Consider the following 22,464-nt stretch of genomic DNA (forward strand, 5'->3'; position numbering starts at 1 on the left):
CGACTGCATCAGGGCCTGTTCATGAAGTGGAGTCCATGGGGAAACTAACTTGAATCACTGCAGCCAGAATCTGCTGAAGCCAATCAAGTCCTGCAGTGCTTGAGCGCTCATTGCTGCATGCTGATGGCATTTGAAGGAGGAAGGGTTTGCACCAAGGTATGGCCCCCAGTGCAAACTTTGCCCCAGGACCCACTAGCCTTTAGTAATGCTGCTGTCCACTGGCAGACGATAGAATTAATGACCTAATGCCTTTTTCAGATTTAGTCTGGTCTTTTGATATCTGAATCAGATAATAATTGAGAGGATCATTGTTTTGGGTCCATACTCAGGACAGCAGCCTACTAACCTGGACAACAGTGTGTTGTTTAGCCACTAGAAGTGACATTGCAAATTCCTGAAGTGGAATAATTGCAAATGAAAAACTGGAAAACTCAGGGGAATGGCATATGGTGACGTGAGACCAGGGTGAGGGGGTCCAACTCCATGTATCTCCTGGCAAAAACAGTTTCCTAGACACGCATTTATATCCCCTTTGAAGAATTTTCTTCAGTGTGAGGTCTAAAATAACTAAATTCCTATTAATAAATGTTACTAATGTACACTATATGTCAAAATGCATGATAGGGTTTCAGATGTATCTCGATTTATTAATAGGAATTTAGTTATTTTAGACCCCACACTAAAGAAAATTCTTCAAAATGGATATAAATGTGTCTCTAGAAGAGAAACTTTAGGTAACAAACTCACACCTAGTTCTTTTTGATTTAAAGGAAAACAAAATACTGGGTTACAAACAAAAGGTTGTTTTCAATGAGGTGCAAATAGGTGCATCACGGGTAAATATATGAAAAAACACCTGTTTTTACTTCTTCTACCACCCATAAAACACTTTATTAATTGCAACACAAAAAATGTTGTTTATTTATTAATCTGTAATAAGTGTCAGAAACAATATGTAGGTCAAACCAGTTTAAACTAAAAGACAGAATTAGATAACGTACTTAATATTACAAAAGAAAACTGTGTAATCCCTGTTGCTAAACATTTTTCAGATTGTAATAATAGAACATTGTCCTTCCTAAGTGTAATAGGAATTGATTAAATTGTTCAAAATAATCGAGGAGGTAAAAGAACCCCTGACCACTTGGTTTAAACTCTGAATTTCTCCTGCTTTACAAAAAAATAAAAAATTGAAACCTTGATATACTTTATTATGTTTTCCATGATGTTATTGATTTATTGTGTACTTTTACATAGTATGTATTTATAAAAGGCTTTTATTTTTTATACATAATGTAAAAGAAGTATTTTTGTACTACAGTATTTAAACATTGGGCTCCTGGGTTCTACTTCTGGATGTTTCGGATTGGTGCCTGCCTACAACTACAATTTTTCATGATTGACTCCCCTTTGCTGAAGGTCTGGGGCATATCTAAACTTAGGCACATAATTCACTGCCCTTTGGACGTTAAGATGAATAGCTGCTGCTAGGACTCGTCCCTTTGCTCTGCAACGCTGTCCTTTTATAGAGCCACTGCTTCCTTATCTGTAATGGCATTCTGCCCTCAGAAAAAATGTCTGCCGCTGGTTTTGAAGTTCCTCCTCTGGGTGGCGTAACGAGAGGCCGGCTGCACCTTCAGATTGTTCTAGCAGCGGCAGTACCTGGAGAGAGAGGGACCCGAGGCAAGCGGCGGAATGAGCCTGACACCGCACGTGTTCTGGGCACAAAGGCACCACGAGCTGTACCTGCGGGTGGAGCTGAGCGATGTGCAGGTAGGACTGGGCTTGTGAGGGATACCAGTGACTTGCTCCTCATCATCTGTTGTGTCTCAGCATACAGTAACACAGGCTGAACAAGATCTCTGTTCTGTGTGTATATACATTGCTGTCATCATGGAAGCACAGCCCTGTAACTGACACTGGATCCAGAACCGTATATATCTGCTGTAACCAAGCCCTCCCTATATGTGCCCAGCCTCATTGTACCTTTCCCAAATGCCCTAAACTGCTCCCTTTTATTTATGTTACATGTTCTGCTCTACAACTGGAACACTACTCAGTGCCAGTTCTACCTGCCACCTCCCATATACACCCTGCAACTTAAGCTGGAAGCTCCATGGGGGACATTTACTAAAGGGTAAAGTGGCTAAATTCGCCCAAAAAATGCTGGAGTTTTTTCCTATTTAGGGCTAGTCCACACGAGGAGATTCTGGGAGATTTTATTGCCTGGTGACTAATCGCCTCGTCTTTTGAGCGACTATCTCCCTGAACAGCCTCATCATTTTTCCCCATAGGCTACAATGAAAAGTCGCCTGCGCTAATGCACACGCGGCGATGCGTTTTCTATAGTCGCCCGAAGTTGCCTCACTGGAATCTCCTCATGTGGCCTTACCCTTAAAGGGTGATAGACTGAAAAAGATCTTACATTTTTTTTGGGGTACCCTCCATCCCCCCGACATTTGATAACATATGGCACCTAAACAATACTGTGGACACATGTGTAGGGCAATATAACAACTTTATATAATTTTATTACGGTTCCCTGGCCTTGTGTAGTGTAATGTATTTGCTGCAGCATATACGTCCATTGTACTTTAACTGCACGCCGTATGCTAATTAGCCAACGCTAGTGTAACTTCGAACTACTGAGCGTAATTTGCTGGCGTAATTTCGCCAGCGTTTGGTACCCCGTGCGCAACTTCGGATCTTCGTGAATTAGCGTTGTCCAGACGAATTTACGCCTGGCCAAGTGTTGCGATGTGCGCGAAGCCAGCGCTGGCGAATTTTTCGCGGTTAGTGAATTTGCCCCCATGAGTCTCCATCCTCTTGAATTTCTTCTTACTTGTCACTTCAGTGTTGATTTAATTTTAAATGTATTTTAATGTATTTATTGGTACTGTTGCCTACTAATAATGTGGTGTAAGAAATATACATGTGGATGCCATTACCTGTGTAAAACTAAAACACTCATACATGTATTACCTAACTCACACCTCTTACACATAACTGTCATTATATCTGGTGCTGTTATACCTGCTGTGAGCCCAGCACCCCTTCTACCTGTTTACATCTGTTTTAAATGGAACCCAGCCGCTGTATCCGCCCGTCAGCATCTGACATTGCCCATCACTTCTCCTACAACTGAGCATACGACTGCCATCACTGTAACCTAGTTGTTTGTAGGGTAGGTACTCAAAGAGCAATCCTCCAGGCAGTTGTAGTAAAAAGGTCTTTATTTGAAGTACAAGTATGGATTACAGCCATACTCATTTCGTGTTCTCACAACACTTATTCATAGAGCCTAGAGTTTTTACTGCCTGGAGGATTGCTCTTTGAGTGCCTACACTACAAACAACAAGGTGATGCTCCCTTATGCTGAAGGCTTGGGGCAGAGCACCTGAGCCTCCTCATTTACGCGGTGAGTCTCTCTAAAAAAAAATATTTTGGTGATATCATTGTAACCTAGTCTTACCCTACAACTGCCACTTCATTAAGCCTCCTTGAACACCCAACATCCCCTTCCAATGTCACTGTATCTACGCCAATGTGCAAGTCAGTACTCCCAACTCCCCTTATACCTGTGTACTTATGTATTTTAATTGTAATCTAATCTTCCTTACTGTCCCTGTATACAACCATATTATACCTGTCACTACTCCAGACATCCTTTATCCCATTATAACTATAATACTGTCTTATTTCCCACTGTCGCTGTATCCAGCTCCTTTATATCTGCCTGGTGTACCCCTCTTACACCTTTGCTATACACAGTGCTAGGCATGTCAAGAAAGCCACTGTACCTTAGAGCTTACAGTCTAGGCAGACATCATTGCCACCTCTTCTTCAGTTTAAACTGTACTCTTATCTTTATCCTAATTTGAAACTGCCAGTTGTGCATCTTACATTTATTGCTAACTGCCTGCCATTCCGAGCACACAGTTATTTTCAACCAGGTTTAGCTCCAGTATATGTAGGGTGTTGGGCTCTTGTTCCGGACAAATTAGTCATCATAACATTTCTGTAAAAATACAGGAAGTGTAAAGTCTCTCCATCAATTAGAAAAGGGGAAGTTACCAATGATCATATATGGTGCAGAATAGGCACAAAGCTCGTGTGCTTGTACATCCGCATGTGTATAAGTTAACAATAAGACGGCAGATGGCAACCAGCTCTGTATGTTTCACTTTTGCTGTAATCTTAGTAACTTGAGGACAATTGTCTCAAAAACAAAAAAGAACAGATGGAAGAGACTTCATAAGTCTCCATTACTTGACCTTAGGTCAAATGCATGCATGTCTTGTTCTCCAGCTGTTATAAAACTACAGCTCCCAACATGTCAGCACCAGGAATGCTGTACTTCCACAAGTGGTAATGCACCGACCACTGCCTATACCTGATGAAGGTGCACTAAGAGAGCAGGAACCATATGCCTACATGCTCCATTTGTGCATCATTGCTTGTGAATAATCGATCATCTATCTGTAAGTAATGTAATCATAACCTCAAAGCTATAAAACGTGGGCAAAATGGCTAGGTTATTACTGTATGCAGTGACTTTTTTTTGCAGGCAGTCACCTTAATGAAACATGTTGATAGCTTGTGTGTGTAAAGCCTGTGTTTTTTCTATTCTTATAGAACCCAGACATTACTATCTCTGACAATGTACTTCATTTTAAAGGTAGGTTCTATAGTGTCCTCTCATCGCCATCAGGTAGAATCCGGATGTTCTTCTACTGGGGGTTATGGTTATAATTCTCTTTTATAGGAAAAGGTGTGTCTCCTCTTTCAATTATTCCGTAGAAAGGAGTCCGTCTTAGGGAGGTATGGGGAGCATTTCATATGAAGCCCAACTGAGTAGACAAATAAAGCAGACGGTTTCTAAACAGAACTAGTTGGGGTCAGTGCAGAGAGTTTTAGTTGTAGCTCTGCATATTTGCAAAGTCTAATCATTTATAAGATGAGTTGGCACATACTAGATGAAATTAAAAAAAATCTTTTTGCAACATTAGTAGAATATGGGTGGGAGATCATGTAATCAGAACATAGGTCCGCGTCCAAACAGATTTTTACTCATGATAAATGACTGTATAGTTACTGGAAACTGCTACGTCATGTGATTAGATGGCTGTATTTTCATATATGATTATGTAGTATATGGTATAGTGTAATGGCCACTGTAAATAATAATAAGACATCATAAAAGTATCTCATTTTCAATGAAGTTTGCATGATTCCAAAGAATATGTATGTATGTATGTATAACACTATTTGTAAAGCTCTGTTAAGGAGATGCAGCATAAAAGTACAATATAAATAAAAGTACAATATATAAAAGAACACACAGGGAGGATAAGTCAGACAATAAATACATTAACTATACACAATAAACAGAGCTCATATAAGGACACAGAGCTTGTGCTATGTGGTAAAATACACAGTAGGAAGGAGGTCAATGCCCCATAGAGCTTACAGTCTAAGTGGGTGGTTGGCTAACATACAAACAATACAAATTGGAGGGGAAAAAGTACACAAGGTAAAGGCATTGTCCATGCAGTATTACCAGGACTAGACTAATGTTCTAGAGCTCCAAAAGGTAGTCTCTTCGTTTTTTCTTGAAGACATTGAGAGAGCACTCCTTACAGAGGAATTCAGGGATGAAATTCCAGAGATAAGGAGCAGCAAGATAGAAAGGTTTGAGACGAGAGTTGTCAGTCGATGTGGATAATGTGAAAAGACAGTGGCTCTGAGAGGAGCAGAGAAGATGGCCTGGAATGTACAGTGAGACAAGCGAAGAAATGTAGTGTGAAGCAAAGGAGTGAAGGGCTTTGAATGTTAGCAGAATGCATTTATATTCTATCCTTTGCTTAACAGGCAGCCATGCTAAGGATTTTAATTGGGGTGGGATAGGTTCCCTCTTGGGAGAGAGCAGGAAGATCCTGGGAGAGAGGTGGGAGTCAGGAGGAACGGTTTGTAGGAGATTGCAATAGTCTAAACAGGATAGGATAAGGGCATGAATTAGTTTGGTTGTTTGGGAAAGAAAGGGGTGTAGTTTAGCAATATTGTAAAGGAAGAAACTGCAGGTTTTGGCAGTAGGATTAAAGGGGTTGTTCACCTTCCAAACACTTTTCTCTTGCCTAATTGGGGGACACAGGCACCATGGGGATGAAGATCCTGCAGCAGGAGATTGGACACTAAGTTGTTAAAAGTTGACTCCTCCTCCTGCTCTGGGTTTCATCCCCTGTCTCCTCCTAACAACCTCAGTTTCATTTAGTGTCCTCAGAAGGAGAAGACATATACCTTGTGGCTGGAGCAACTGATCAGGACTACGTGTTACGATCTTGCCACACTAAGGGGCCATTGATCCGTTCAAGAGCCCCTCCAGCTATTGACTTAGATGCCCTACAGCCTTCCCGCTCTACGGAGGTCTGCAGGCTTGCTCCTATCTCCCTGCGCTGCTTCCCGCTCTTCGGAGGACTGCAGCAGCGCTGTGCACTCCCTCTGGGTGTTGCACTGTATGCTACAAATACAGATATATGTGTTTTTCATATATATTTTTATTTGTCATCTCTTTAGGGAGATCTTACTACAGGGCATGGACCAGCTGGCATACTGCGTGAGTATGATTTTATTTACCCCCACATCTCTCTCTCTACATGGTAGCAATGTGGCCTATCTCGCGATGCAGGCTCTCCAGGCTCTCCTTACCCTTCCCTCTCTTCCGTTTAGGGCCTACTCCCTCTCCTCCGGCTCCTTCCGTCTTCTGGTTCTGGCGCGTCTTCTTGCTTTCCAAGCTGGAAAGCGCTTCCGCTTCCGCCCAACGCTGCCTGTGTATCGCGCCTTTTCACTGCGCCGCACCTGTTCCCTTACCAGCGCCCATCTTATTCTCTCCTGCGCAACACGCCTCAGGCTCCCTACAGCAGGCACTCAAGACTCTGCCTGGTACATTCTGTGTCCTACTCAGGGTCAGCAACGGAGTTACAGCTACTCCTTTTCCCTAAGGCAAGTACCTTTTTTGTTTCTGATCTTAGGCATTAGCTCTCAAGGTCTCTTACCCCATGTGCCTTTGATCTGTCTCCGCAGGTCATCCACGCCAAAGAACCCTCTCTGCCATCCACCCCACACTAGGCTGGGGGCCCCTGTCTCATAAAAAAAAAAAAAAAAAAAAAAAAAGATCTTTTATTTACCTTACAAGGAGCATCATGGCAGACAAAACAGAAGAGCCCAGGACCTCCAAGTCCTCAGCTCTTACTCGCTCCCATACTCAAATTTCATTTTTGGCCTGCACACAATGCAAAGCTAAATTTTCCACCGCTTCGGCTGATTCAGTGTGTTTAGCATGCAGACCACCAGACTCGGTGCCACCTCCAATGGCCAGCACTTCTGATTCTGAGTTAGTTAGGGCTTTATCTCTCTCACTTGCAGGCATCCAAAACCTGGCCCGCATTCCAGAGACCCTAGACAAGGTCCTTGAGCGCCTTTCTCACCCTCCCAGGTTCGATGAATGTCCTACTGGTGCTAAAAGGCATGCTCTTTCCCCTCCAGATTCCCCAGGTGAAAATTTCACTCCCTCCGATGAGGAAGGCCAAGTTTTATCAGAGGATGACTCTGACCAGGAGCATCTGGATCCAGACTTAGACTCTCCGAGAACACAAAAGGAGGTCGAAGGTCTCATACAAGCAGTACTTAACACACTTAACATTGAAGACTCAGTCACGACTATTGAACCTGCCAAGAACATCTTCAAAAGACATAAGAAAAGTTCACATGTATTTCCAGCATACGAACAACTCGACGACTTAATAAAGTCCCAGTGGAAGCACCCTGACCACAGGGTTCAGATTTCTAGGAGATTCTCTCAAACATACCCCTTTCCTCAGGAGTGCACCGATCTCTGGGCGACACCTCCAGCAGTAGATCCTCCGGTTTCCAGACTGTCAAGGAACACCACCATACCTGTAGCAGACGCGGCTGCATTCAAGGACCCTATTGACAAACGCCTCGAAGGGTTCTGCAAGTCGGCATTCACAGCGTCAGGCTCCGCATTTCGTCCAATTTTCGCTATTGCCTGGGTCGCAAAGGCCATGGAGGTCTGGGTGGAGCAAGCAGCACAACTTATTGGTTCAGAGGATCCTACTACTGACAACCTGTTGTCTCAGATTGCGGATGCTACCTCCTATATCGGCGATGCAGCAATTGACGCAGCGAAGATGGTGGCACAGGCCTCAGCCCAATCTGTGGCGGCTCGGAGGTTTTTGTGGCTGAAATCGTGGTCTGCCGATTTAACATCCAAACGCTCACTAGTCAGCCTTCCTTTTCAAGGAAAATTACTCTTTGGAGCCGAGCTTGACAAAATTATATCCCAGGCAACGGGTGGCAAGAGCACCCTACTCCCTCAGACTAGGACCAAGAGACCTCCTTTCAAACGAAGGCCCTTTTTTCGTCCCTTCAGGCAAGGCCAACGTTCCAAGACACAGACGGATAAATCCAGCTCGAATTTCCGATCACGCTATCAGGGCAAACAAAGACCCAGCTGGTCTTCCAACAAGACTACAATTAAGCCCCCCCAGGACAAGTCCAGCTCAGCATGAAGGGGTGTCCACCCCCGAAAGGATCCCACTAGGAGGCAGACTCAAATTCTTTCGGGAGGTGTGGCAAAATCATGTACGGGACCTCTGGGTCCTTCGGGTGGTTTCACAAGGACTATTGATAGACTTTACGCAAAGACCACCCCGCAGATTCTTCATTTCAAGGTTGCCCAGTCTCAGACTCAACAAAGCCAGGTTTCTCTCGGTCATACACGACCTTGCCAAGGCCGGGACCATACAGCCAGTTCCAACTTCAGACAAGGGCAGAGGGTACTACTCCAACCTATTCATGGTACCCAAAAAAGATGGGTCTCTACGTCCAGTGTTAGACCTCAAAGACCTCAACCCCTTTGTTCGAAAATGTCACTTCAAGATGGAGTCAATCCAGTCAGTTTTGGCAGCTATGGAAGACGGCGAATTCATGTCAGTAATAGACATCAAGGAAGCCTACCTCCACATACCCATCCACCCGGCTCACCACCAGTTTCTCAGATTCTTCGTCGACGGTCAACACTGGCAATTTGTAGCCCTTCCCTTCGGTCTCTCATCGGCTCCTCGCACCTTCACCAAGGTCATTGCGGCAGCACTAGAGGGGTTGAGACTCAAAGGAATACCGGTCGTTCCCTATTTGGACGATCTTCTCGTAAAGGGCCCATCAGCATCCGCAGCTCATCGCCACACTACCCAGGTCCTACACACCCTGACCAACCTAGGGTGGATGATCAACTTCAACAAATCCATTCTAACTCCGACACAGACAATAGACTACTTGGGTCTGATCTTGGACTCCAGGCAGGGGAGAGCCTTCCTCCCACGGGACAAGACCTCCACCCTGCAGGACAGGATTCAGACCATTCGGACGGCTCCCACGGTCTCCCTGCGGGTGGCCATGATGGCTCTCGGGACGATGGTAGCGTCCTTCCCAACGATTCCATACGCTCAATTCCATACCAGACCCCTTCAACATACCATTCTACTTCAACAAAGGAGGGATCGGAAGGATCTCGATCGCCGAATAGTCCTGCCGCACAATGTAAAACTCTCCCTCGACTGGTGGCTCCAACCACATCGCACAGCAGGCGGAAAACCATTTCCCCCACACCACTGGACAATTCTCACGACGGACGCCAGCCTACGGGGTTGGGGAGGCGTACTAGAGCAAACGACGGTCCAGGGCCTTTGGGATCGAGAAGAGAAAAAACTTTCCATCAATCTCCTGGAATTGAGGGCGATTCGATACTCCCTAGAGAACCTGACCCACCTACTCCGGGGTCGAGCAGTGCGGATACAATCCGACAATGTAACAGCCGTTGCATATATAAACCATCAGGGCGGCACGAGAAGCCAAGCAGCCCTCCGGGAAGCAAGCAGCATCCTGGAATGGGCGGAACACAACGTTCCTGCCCTATCGGCGGTCCACATACCGGGGGTCGACAATTGGATAGCGGACTATCTGAGCAGAGAAACGATAGATCACGGAGAGTGGTGCCTTCATCAGGAAGTTTTCCAACTCTTGGTGGAGAGATGGGGACTTCCAGACATCGACCTGATGGCGTCCCGAAGCAATCGAAAGGTTCAACGCTTCGTGGCAAGAAGCCTGGATCCTCTGGCTTACGCAGTAGACGCTCTTGTGATCCCTTGGCAATTCTCCCTAGCGTACATTTTCCCACCCCTGGCGCTGCTACCAAAGGTCATCAAGAAGATAAAAAGAGAAGGAACTCAAACGATTCTGGTGGCACCGTTCTGGCCAAGAAGAGCGTGGTTCGCAGACTTGGTACAGCTGGCGTCGGGCGAACCATTTCATCTGCCTCAGAGGGAAGATCTCCTGACTCAGGGTCCCATCGTTCACCCGAGTTCTCATCAGTGGGCTTTAACGGCGTGGCTCTTGAGGCCCTAGTTCTCAGAAGAGCTGGAGCTCCTGCCGAGGCCCTACCCACCATGCTTCGGGCCCGAAAGCCTGTTTCAGCAAAAGCCTACCACAGAGTGTGGAAGACATTCATCATGTGGTGTGAGGACAGAGAGTTGGATCCTCAGAAGGCTAAAGAAGCGGACGTCCTCTCTTTCCTGCAGGAAGGCTTAACGAAAGGTCTGGCGGTTAGTTCACTGAAGGTTCAAGTTTCAGCACTTTCTGTCCTGCTCCAGAAGCGACTAGCACTCAGGAGTCATATCAAAACTTTCCTTCAAGGCGCTACGAGGTTGGTGCCTCCATATCGTTATCCTGTACCTCCCTGGGATCTTAACCTAGTTCTCTCTGTTCTTCAGGAGGATCCTTACGAACCCATTGACTCTTTGCCTCTCTCTACTCTGACTGAAAAGGTGGTTTTCCTCTTGGCCGTCACATCGGCTAGAAGGGTGTCGGATCTGGCGGCGCTTTCCTGCAAGCAACCATTCACCATCATACACAAGGACAAGGTAGTGCTCAGGCCTACTCCGGACTTTCTACCTAAAGTAGTTTCGGAATTCCACCTGAACCAAGATATCATTGTACCATCCTTGTGTCCGGATCCCAAGCATCCTCTTGAGTGTAAACTGCACAATTTGGACGTTGTTCGCGCTATCACTTCCTACTTGCAGGCCACCAAGAGTGTTAGGAAGACTGATGCTCTCTTTATCATTCCTACGGGGCCTAAATGCGGTTCCAAGGCCGCCAAGACGACGATCGCTAAGTGGATCCGTACTACGATCACTCGGGCTTATGCCCTGAAGGGAAAGCCACCTCCACTCAAGGTGAGAGCTCACTCCACCCGCTCTCTCAGCACGTCTTGGGCAGTCCGACACCAAGCTTCGGCGGAACAAGTTTGCAGAGCGGCCACCTGGAAGTCCCTTCATACCTTCACGCGCTTCTACAGGCTACACACACTAGCTTCAGCCGAAGCCAGCTTCGGGAGGAAGGTGTTACAGACTGTAATTGGTTGAACGCCTTTTGGGGTACGCAGTGTCCCGCCCTCTGGGTTGCTTTGGGACATCCCCATGGTGCCTGTGTCCCCCAATTAGGCAAGAGAAAGAGAGATTTTTGTACTTACCGTTAAATCTTTTTCTCTTGTCCTATATTGGGGGACACAGGCCTTCCCTCCCTGTTCTGACACTGTTACTGACTAAAGTTATATACTTGTTATTACAGTTCGTATTTTAGTGGATGTTTTCCGATATTTTACTAAGTTTTCGGTTTTAAGGGGGTTTCCAACTTCCTCTTCTGTTTTGGGTCATTATGCTCCTTCTTCGGTCGAAACTGAGGTTGTTAGGAGGAGACAGGGGATGAAACCCAGAGCAGGAGGAGGAGTCAACTTTTAACAACTTAGTGTCCAATCTCCTGCTGCAGGATCTTCATCCCCATGGTGCCTGTGTCCCCCAATATAGGACAAGAGAAAAAGATTTAACGGTAAGTACAAAAATCTCTCTTTTACAGTTCAGTTGTTTTCAGATTGTTCCCCAGAAATAAAGACTTCTTTTCAATTAAAAGTACAAAATCGAACGGACTGCTGCTGATGAATTAAAGCTTTTTTTTACCAAAAATTACAGTGCATAATGTCCATTACTACTGACGCTTTTCGTGCCGTTTGACACTTCCTCAGAGTATACTCTGAGGAAGTGCCAAAGGGCACGAAACACGTCAGTAGTAATGGACATTACGCACTGTAATTTTTATTAAAATAAAGCTTTAATTCATCAGCAGCAGTCCGTTCGATTTTGTACTTTTGATGCCGTGAGGAAGTTCCACTTTCAGGGAACACAAACGACGGACATGTGATTATCCTGGACCAATCAGCACAGTACTGGTGAGAAAGATGATAAGAAATGTATCAACTAAATATATCCATTTAGAACAGGTTACAGGGTCGGCGAACCCCCCACCCAGAGCTGCTCTAGAAGGTGAAAAAAGACATTTTAGACTTCAATATTAGAAAAACAGTGACACATAGAAAATAGAAAGTAATTGGAAAAAGTCGTTATTTCTGTAGATCTATCGGAAAACAACTAGTTGTATGAAGGTGAGCCACCCCTTTAATATGATAAGAGAAGGAGAGAGATTGGTTGAAGATGACCTCCAAGCAGCATGCTGAATATGAATATATATATATATATATATATATATATATATATATATATATATATATATATATATATATATATATATATATATATATATATATATATACTTTTTTTATGTTTATATAATATTTCATTTTATTAAGTGTAACTACAACAAAACACATAACAAAAATGTTTTTCCTTTTACACATTCAGAATTCATGTGGACCAGTCTCCAAAGCCTGGTGGAAAACAACCAGGAGCACTTGGAGAGCTTAGATCTGTTAAAGTTAGGCCATTATTTCTGATTTTCTGAGACTCTGTCTCCGGTTAAAGGGGACCTGTCACTTTTAGAAAGAATTCTAAATCCTTTTCTATCATGTTTGTTTAGAAAAATTAACTTTACCCACACTATATAATTTATTTAAATGTTGTCTCCTTCATTCTTGGAATTTACGATCACAGAAAGCAGGCAGGTGCCATTTTTTTAACACTGTTATTAATGGAAGCTTTGTATCACCCCAAAATCTTGTGCATGCCGCAGAATGCGGGCCTAAAGCTCATGCCTATGCACAGGCTACATAATTATAGACCTTAAGGAGGGAAGGGGAATGTGAGGAGAACAGTGACATCTAGAAAGTGCTGAATGGAAAGAGTAACTGACTGTCCTCAATATGTGATTGACCGCTAAGATTTTTAATTGCATTTATAACCGGTATGGATGTTTTAATTAAATAATAAATCATTTGGGTTTCATGTTTAATTAGCAAAGGACTTTTATTATACAGCTTTTTATGTCTAGATGACAGGTCCCCTTTAAAGAATCACATTCAAAGTTGTAATTACGTTTTTTTACAACTGCGATAATAACAAGTGATTTTGTTTCTCCAAGCCCAAGGACATGGAGCTAAAGGGGTTAATATATACGAGTTTACCTTGGAATTCTTCGCACCTGTAAAGCCAAAGGTAAGTACTGTCCATATCGGAGGCAGGGCATTAGAAGGATCCTATCAGGGAAACTGACTTCCTGTTGGATTGTGTACCATGTATTATATTATTTGCTCTGCAGTTTATACAGAGATCAACTCAGCGCCAGGTTGGCATCACTGTAAAGAAGAGCGAGAAGATTTGGTGGCCACGGTTGATCAAACAGGAACGCAAGCCTCGGTTCCTAGCACCAGACTGTGATCGCTGGCTAGATGAATCAGATGCAGAGATGGAACTGCGAGAGAAGGTATAGTCATATTGTACAGAGACTAAAACAATATTCACATTACGGCAATAAGTAGGATATGGGGATATAATATCTGTACTCATGCCTGGCTATATTATTGGCCAGAGTAGAATTAACTTCAACAATAATTTTTCTGTTTACAGCTGCTTTTTGTATGAGCCAGCATTCTCCTTATTTATGTTACCCCAGAATAGGCCATTGCTAACCAAGGCCTACATGGGCCGTCTCTCTTAATTAGCATGGCCTTAGTACTCATCGGACCCTGTTAAATCACCAACTGGAGGTCGTTTGGTATCAGTTGGTCTTTCTCCATGTAACTTTATCATCAGGCACAAGAAAGGTTGGCTTGATACTCTAGCACACCATAGTAGACCATAAATGGGCTTCTGGGACAGGCATAATGCTAATACCCCTTAGATGCTTGCTTACCTTGCGTGATCTGTTCTCTGTAAGATTGATTAGGCGTATAAAAGTCACTCTGGTGCCCCCCCCACACACACACTTTACGGTGACCAGTTGCCATGCCTTTAATTGTTTGAGAAGTACGGTAGCTTGTTATACATAAGTATTTATTGATTTTAATGCACTGGGTTACCTAAGTCTGTGATCTGACTCTAGATCTCGAGAATTCATCTCTAGACTTCATGGTACTATCTCATTAATGTTAAAGCGATATTCAGTCTTTGAATTTATAAGTACAACAGTCCAAGCATTTGCAGTATTGGAACCTTCATTTACATTTTATCTTCAAGTCTCACTATGATTGGCGCTATGTATATCCGTCACAATTTGGTTGCTATCAGATTGTCTCACAATACTCACTGTGCCACATTCCCATTCAGTAGCACCAAAGTTTGGACACAAGTGGTTAAGGGTGCTTTGGTTGCCTCGGTATATGCCATTGACCCAGTTAGGTAGTCTATATCAAGTGAATTTGCTTTCATTATTTTTTCCTCACTAGATACATGGTAACTGGTAAATGGTTCCTGCAAATTCTGCAAATGATACTGCAAACCTTTCATAGACTGCTGTTGTTTTGGTACAATAAATAACATTGTCACTGAATTCTGTGTTTTGTTCAACCCTTTCAGGAAGAAGAAAGAATAACGAAAATTAGAACAGAATCTAGAAAACGAGAAGATCGTAAGACTGGCTTATTTATGTGTATCTGTGATTGAGTACAAAAATCCAGTTGAAGAGAAATACATTCTATGCCTGGTTGAGTTTTCCCAGCAGTAAATAAGTGAAAAGTGACTAGACCTGTACCCCAACTACATTTGTATCCTATGGCTGTTGAGCCATAGGATTGGGTTGAACCCAAAAGGCTGAAAACGAAACTCTAAAGCCAGCCGTAGACAGGCAGTGTTCTGCTGTTGCCATTCTTGATTAGGGTTGTCAGACTGTTTGCATGTAGGGCCACAATGATAGCCACTCCAATCTCTATAATTGAGTAAGGCTGTAAGTAAGGCTGGAAAATCATATTTGATGAAGACCACACAAGCCATGAATGCAGTTCTTCTGGCCAATGGATCTGCACAGACCCACCATGTAATGTTATTATTGACCCAGGGGCTTAATAATTTGCTCCGCCTGATTTGGTATAGGTCACAGTAGGGCAGAGCACTTCATGAAAGAAGGCGCTAGTACATAAAGGATTGTGCTGGTTACAGTAAATATGAAAATTACAAGGTACTCTTAAAGGAGAACTAAAGCCTAACTAAAGAAGTAAGCGAGAAATGTTGTACATTATATTTTGGGCTTCTGTACCAGCCCAAGGCCACCACAGCCCTTTAGCAGGGAAGATCTGTGCCTTCAAAGATGCCCCAGTAGCTCCCCATCGTCTTTTCTACTAATTCACTGCACATTCTCTGTGCTGCTGTCACTTACTGAGCTTTTACTCAAAATATACAGTATATACAGAATATAAATTCACAGTATACAGATATAACTTCACATTAATACAGATAATTACTACATGGCGGCTCAGAAACCAGTGCAATTAGCATCAGAATTTAATAATCAGCCCTGTAGCATCAGCTTATATTACAGACCAACCTCATTTTCTGCTTGATAATTAGTGACGACCCCTAAGCTTAGCTTCTCAACAGCTGCTCAGAGCCCACTGAGCATGTGAGTGTCGCAGACACTCTCCAAGATGTGACCCCCTGTTTGCTATTGAGATGCTGAAACTTTACCCGGGTGCAATAAGTTCAGTGTATAAAACATGGCATTTTTAGCCAATTTATTTTTAGGGTTTAGTTCTCCTTTAACCCACACAAAATGACTCTTCCTGGCTTAGATAGGTCTTAAAAATGACGACCATACCTAGCAGGGCAAGAGACAATCTTTCTGCCTCATTGTCTGCCTTTTGGTCTGTAGAAGTTATGAGGGTCTCAAAGTCTGTTTTGAGAGAAAGTAAATAATTCTTAAGGACCAAAAAGAAATCCCTATTTCTACAACTGTGTTTTTGTGAATTTAAGTTATTTTTCTGTCCACCCCCAGCTTTCCTGTATCTGAAGCGTGGCTATTTATTCATGTATAACCTTGTGCAGTTCTTGGGATTTTCCTGGATTTTTGTTAACATGACGGTTCGACTTTTCATTCTTGGGCAAGGTAAGCAATAGCAATGCGCCGGATATGCGCTGCTGGGCTTTGAGAGACGTCCTCTAAAATAAATATAAGCTCTTCTCTGAAGATTCCAATGTTACTTGTATATTATAGCTCTTTCGTCCATGCTATGGTGGTTGGGAACTAAACTTGTAGTTGAAGCATCATTTGGAAGACCAAATGCCCTGTCTTTATTGTGATTTTCAGTTTGCTCTCATTTGTCTCCTTCCAGACTCTTTTTATGATACTTTTAATACCATGGGCGATATGATGTATTTCTGTCAGACTCTGGCTCTTTTGGAGATTATAAATCCCTTAATTGGATTGGTGAAAACAGGAGTTGCACCAGCATTGATCCAGGTATAATGAGAATGATTGTGCACTAACTGCTAACTCATTCAGCTGCTTTGGGGAACTGTTTTTTAAAGAGACTAAAACCTTTTTTAATATCTTTTTGATCTCTGAACACCAGCTTGAAGAAATAATGATGTTTAAAAAAAAAATGATTGTCCTTTATTTTTTGCTTTTTATCCAGTGGATGCCTGTGATCTTGACAACACACGGCACAACATAGATGTAATAAAAAACAAGCACCTTTGTGTTTTTTGTGACAAAATTCTATTAAACCTTGAAATTGTGTACAATTTATGTTTAGTTATTGTAAAGGAAATGTCTGTATAAGTACATTAGATTGAAGTAGCACAGTAATATTTAGACAGTGCTGAATGTAAATGCAAATAATTCTAACAAACACATTCCGCTTCATTATTCAGGTCTTGGGTAGGAATTTCATTCTCTTTTTCATTCTTGGGGAACTGGATGAAATGCAGACAAAAGCCATCGTCTTCTTCATATTCTACCTATGGAGCTCCATAGAAATTTTCAGGTAGGTAGTTCTTTATTGTGGCAACTTGAAATTTTTCACGGAGCACCAGGCAACTTCAGATCTTAAAAATGATTTTATTAATGCTTTAAAAACAGTTAATCATCCATAGTAGTGAAACAAAAACCCCACGCTTTTGTGGCTTCCAAACCAGCTTCTCTTCAATGTGATTTTCTTTACAAACATGCATATAGTTCTCTGATCAGTTTATCAGAGGCAAACTGACACCTGTTTCCCCTCCAGGTACCCATTCTACATGCTGGCCTGCCTAGACAGTGAGTGGATGCTGCTAACGTGGATTAGATACACAATTTGGATTCCACTTTACCCCTTTGGAGCACTGGCAGAAGGTACCTTGTTTAACAGCCACACTTTTAGGTCCACATATATCAGTGGCAGAAATAAAGAAGAAATTCTTTGAAAATACCAAGAAGTATACAAGTGAGGGAATACAGGGTTATGGAAGATAGCTCATAGTACAAGTTGATCCAGGGACTAGTCATCTTGGAGTCAGGAAGGAATTTTTTCCCCCTCTGAGTCAAATTGGAGGGGCTTCGAATATTTTTTTTTTATTTGCCTTCCTCTGGACCAACTAGCAGTTAGGAAGGTTAAAATAGAGTCAAAAAGTTGAACTTGATGGACATGTGTCTTTTTTCAACATAACTTACTATGTTACACATAAAGCATCTAATTCCCTCTACATTTTATTCAGTTCTTCTGTTTTACTAAGGTGTGTGGCATTAAATTCAAATGACAAATGTCTTCGTATTATTAAAAACAAGAAAAAGCAGTAAAACCCCACACTACCTTACTAAAATTAATTGAGATCTAATTATATAAGTGCTTAGTGCTATTATAAACATATGCTTAGTTCTCAATCAATTTAGCACCAACATACAATTAATGGTATTTCAATCGATTGTGTTATATATCAATAAAAAAGATTAAGGTGCTCAAGTGCTATAAATCAGGTGATGTGAGCCGCAATAAAATTTATCTGCACACAATTGATGAATAATCTAAAAGTTCATGGTTCTTATATGAATTAAATAAGGTGCTAGTGCTGTAATTATAATTTTAAAGGGAGTTCATGGTATCAAACAATTAAAAATAAAGCGTCAGAAAATTAGTTAGAAATTAGAAAATAGTATAGAGGTGGAGTTGTCCCTATTGAAATCTTGCCTTTTTAAACTTTAATTGAATCTCGGATCTAGAGAAATTTAATGGAATTGTAGCGCTTTTAGCGCAGCATTCATTCCTTTTATTCTCTTTTATCTCTAAGGCACTGAGGATTTGTTGGTTTTATAGCAAAGTTAGCTCTCCTTACAAGACAGTTAAACGTATTAACGAGACCACAGTCCTCAGTGTTCTGCCTTTCTCCCACGTGTGGTGTCCCAGGGCTTAGAACAACGCAGCTAGTTTCTTCGGGACAACTCCACCTCTATGCTATTTTCTAATTTCTAACTTTTATTCATGAATTGCTGACGCTTTATTTTTAATTGTTTGATACCATGAACTCACTTTAAAATTATAATTACAGCACTAGCACCTTATTTAATTCATATAAGAACCATGAACTTTTAGGTTATTCATCAATTGTGTGCAGATACATTTTATTGCGGGTCACATCACCTGATTTATAGCACTTGAGCACCTTAATCTTTTTAATTATTTGTATAGAACACAATCGATTGAAATACCATTAATTGTATGTTGGTGCTAAATTGATTGAGAACTAAGCATATGTTTATAATAGCACTAAGCACTTATATAATTAGATCTCAATTAATTTTAGTAAGGTAGTGTGGGGTTTTACTGCTTTTTCTTGTTTTTAGTATCCCTATTCTGGTTTACTGTATATACCTCTACACAGCCTGAACTTGGGTAATACAAGTGAGTGAACATTAATTACAAGTGAGCTATATTTTTGTTTGTGATCAAATGTCTTAGTATTACTTTGCTCCTATATATTTGTAGTTATTGATATTCATGTGCACTAATCCTGTGTATAAATTAGACAGACTTTATCATGATGTACTGTAACTAGACTACAGAAATTGTCATTCTCAGCTATGGTCAACTTGTGCTAGAGAACCATCTTTATGATTAAATAAAACTAAAACAACAGTAAAAAGTGTTATATTTAGGAAAAGTTATAATGATTTAGGGGCAAATTCATCAAGGGTCGAATATCGATGGTTAATTAACCCTCATTATTCGACTGGGGAATGAAAATCCTTCGAATATCGAAGTCGAAGGATTTTGCGCAAATAGTTTGATCGAAGGAATAATCGTACGATTGAAGGAATAATCTTTTCGATCGAACGATTAAATCCTTTGAATCAAACGATTCGAAGGATTTTAATCCAACGATTGAAGGATTATCCTTCGACCAAAAAAACGTAGCCAAGCCTATGAGGACCTTCCCCATAGGCTAAAATTGTGTTCGGTAGCTTTTAGGTGGCGAACTAGGGGTTCGAAGTTTTTTCTTAAAGAGACACAGTACTTCGACTATCGAATAGTCGAATGATTTTTAGTTCAAATCCTTCTGAAGTCGTGGTCGAAGTAGCCCATTCGATGGCCGAAGTAGCCAAAAAAACACTTCGAAATTCAAAGTTTTTTTTTCTTCTATTCCTTCACTCGAAGTTAATGAATTGGCCCCTGAGTATTGAAGATAATCTGTGAATATTTTCTACAGAGCAGTAACTGTGATTTCCCTCTGCAGCTGCATCGATTATCCAGGCAATCCCCATCTTTAATGAGACAGGAAGATTCAGCCTGCGGCTGCCTCCACCCCTTGATTTTACTGTCAGCTTCTCTGTATTCCTTGTTGTTTACTTGGTTCTGATATTTCTGGGTGAGTCTGATACATTTATTGGAATGTAAAGTCTCCGTCATTTGAATTAATCATTTAATATATCCAACAACACACGCACGATTCTACCAGATACAATGTCATTCTCCAACCCTTTCAGTTTATATTTATATAATACACAAGAGCCATGAATATCTTGTAAATGATATCCTTTTAAATGGTGCTTAGTGATGTCATTTCTGTCACATGACTCACTGAACATTGTGTATTATAATAAATAAAATAGTCCCTGTTGCAAACTCTGAGGATATTCAAAGTCACCTGGGAGTTCCACGACCTGTATAAAAACACTTGACCTTCGACCTTGTGTTTTTATATGGTCATGGAAGTCCTCGGTAACATTTTTTACAAGAGGGATTACTTTATTCACTATATAATGTTATATTGAAGGGGCATGACACCAGGCTACATAGAATGTACTATCTTGCTTTTGTTTTGACTGAAAAACCAAAATCCTGGGTGGGTCCTCCAGGCCCAATTGTTTTCATACCTGCCTGCTTCATATTTCCTAATGTGTCTGTGGTCAGAGTGTAAGGCTGCCCTAATCCTCATTGATTTCCTTGTGCTCCCTAACTAATCATAGTCTGGCATGGTTCAGGTGGAGTCATACAGTATTTGCCAAGGAGGTGGGCAAATGGAATGCAACAGGGGAATGAATGCAGAGAAAAAGGGGGGAATAAAAAATGTTTCAAAGTGGAAAAATAGTTAATTTTTACTTTATAATTTTTTTTTTTTTTTTTCTAAAAGGACTTGCCATCAATTTACGGCATTTACTTAAACAAAGACGCAGGCGTTTGGGAAGCAGAAAGAGAAAAATGCAATAAACAGCCTACAGTATGTTCCCTGCACTGGACACTGGAAACCTCACCCAGGGACATAAGCAGCGGTGTCTCCAACCACTCTGATTCTAATTCTTCATTCCATCCTACTCTCACATTCCTCTCCTTTCCCTGCACTGCATCCCTTTTAAAGATGTTCCAGTCCCATCTGTCATGTTTTCTGAACATTCAAACTGGTGTCCGAAACTTCAGCAAAACCCTTGCTGCTTCTGGTCTGTCAGTTAGTTTGTATCATTTTACAGCCATGGCATTTGCTTACAGTACAGGCCACTCTAATAGACTCAGCTGCAGTCGGTATTCCCATTGGCTGAGGCCATAGCTCAGGGCAGGGGTGGCCATAGAGAGACTTTTAATTTAATAATTCTAACAGATGAGAATCTCAGTAGATATATGGTTAATATTTTATGGATACATAGAAGCTATAAAGACAGTAGGTTAATAAGGTGGCAATATAGAAAATCTTGTTGCCATAGTTAAATGTACAATATAAGTCTTACATGCAACTTGTAAGTAGGGCAGCTAATATTTAACCTCTTGTTCATCAGACTGAGCCTCCATCAATTATCCAAACATATATCATTTTTTTTTTAAAGACGCAACTGTCACCAAACTTACATTTTCCTGCGGAATAGTGGGGTTAATTCCTGCTGCTTTGCCTTTACTAGCCATGCCACAGGGGAAATCAGGCCTTGTCATACCTACAAAAGGGAAAAAAAGGAAGGAGGAGCAATTTATTGCTTCTATTCTATTCGCTAAATCACTAACCAGAAATACCAGCCCTATAGGGGGATAAAAGCCTCATCCGTTCTGTAATGTTTTTATTAGCAAAAAAAACCCCAACACATTCCTTTTAAAATATTGCACATGACTTTGTTTTCTCCACCAAGAATAATAAAAATGTTTTATTCTGGAAATGGTTCAGCCTTTACTTATTCCGTCAGCACTTCACATGCCACATAATACAGCATAAAATGAGGGACATTGTTACTTATTAATAAACACAATTGAAATAAATTGTCTTCATAAGGTTTTTGGTATTGAGATGTTCATATTATGAGGTGGTTATGATTTTCCACCTTAACTTGTGTTACATAATTAGAATAACTCTCCCACGATAGGTAATTGTATAAAGGGACAAAATAATGTAATATAAAATGTCAGTTAACCCCCCAGATCTCTGATCCACAGAGACAAATCTAAGCCAGGAGGGTATGAAAAGGTGGTAATATAAGTATAGAAGTGTTTATGGAAATCAGGAAGTCTGATACAGAAGTCCATGTGTACACAATGGTGTATATAGACCTTTTTGATAAAGCTTACTTAATTTTAGCCTTTCCTTCTCCTTTAATATTAAGGTTCTGGTAAGCAAATTACCAACATTTGCAGCGATGTTGGCAATGTGCCAGCCGAAT

General features: G+C 41.6%; 1 protein-coding gene across 1 annotated transcript; it reads left to right on the plus strand.

Annotated features, from left to right (window-relative positions):
* The first annotated feature begins 1,582 nt into the window (after positions 1–1,582).
* On the plus strand, positions 1,583–21,966 carry hacd3.L (3-hydroxyacyl-CoA dehydratase 3 L homeolog). The gene is made up of 11 exons (XM_018253295.2): positions 1,583–1,773; positions 4,636–4,678; positions 13,507–13,580; positions 13,684–13,848; positions 14,940–14,991; positions 16,351–16,461; positions 16,688–16,815; positions 17,229–17,341; positions 17,582–17,688; positions 20,064–20,195; positions 20,961–21,966. Exons 1-11 carry the CDS (start codon positions 1,696–1,698, stop codon positions 21,035–21,037), a joined length of 1,080 nt encoding a protein of 359 aa, XP_018108784.1. The 5' UTR covers positions 1,583–1,695; the 3' UTR covers positions 21,038–21,966.
* The last annotated feature ends 498 nt before the right edge of the window (positions 21,967–22,464 follow it).

Source organism: Xenopus laevis, chromosome 3L (genome assembly GCF_017654675.1).
Source record: "Xenopus laevis strain J_2021 chromosome 3L, Xenopus_laevis_v10.1, whole genome shotgun sequence".
Taxonomy (NCBI): Eukaryota; Metazoa; Chordata; class Amphibia; order Anura; family Pipidae; genus Xenopus; species Xenopus laevis.

Coding starts and splice junctions, on each gene's coding strand:
- hacd3.L (XM_018253295.2), top strand. CDS start 1,696: ATGAGCCTGACACCGCACGTGTTCTGGGCACAAAGGCACCACGAGCTG. Junction 16,462..16,687: donor ACTTTTCATTCTTGGGCAAG/GTAAGCAATAGC, acceptor GTCTCCTTCCAG/ACTCTTTTTATGATACTTTT. Junction 16,816..17,228: donor TTGCACCAGCATTGATCCAG/GTATAATGAGAA, acceptor TTCATTATTCAG/GTCTTGGGTAGGAATTTCAT.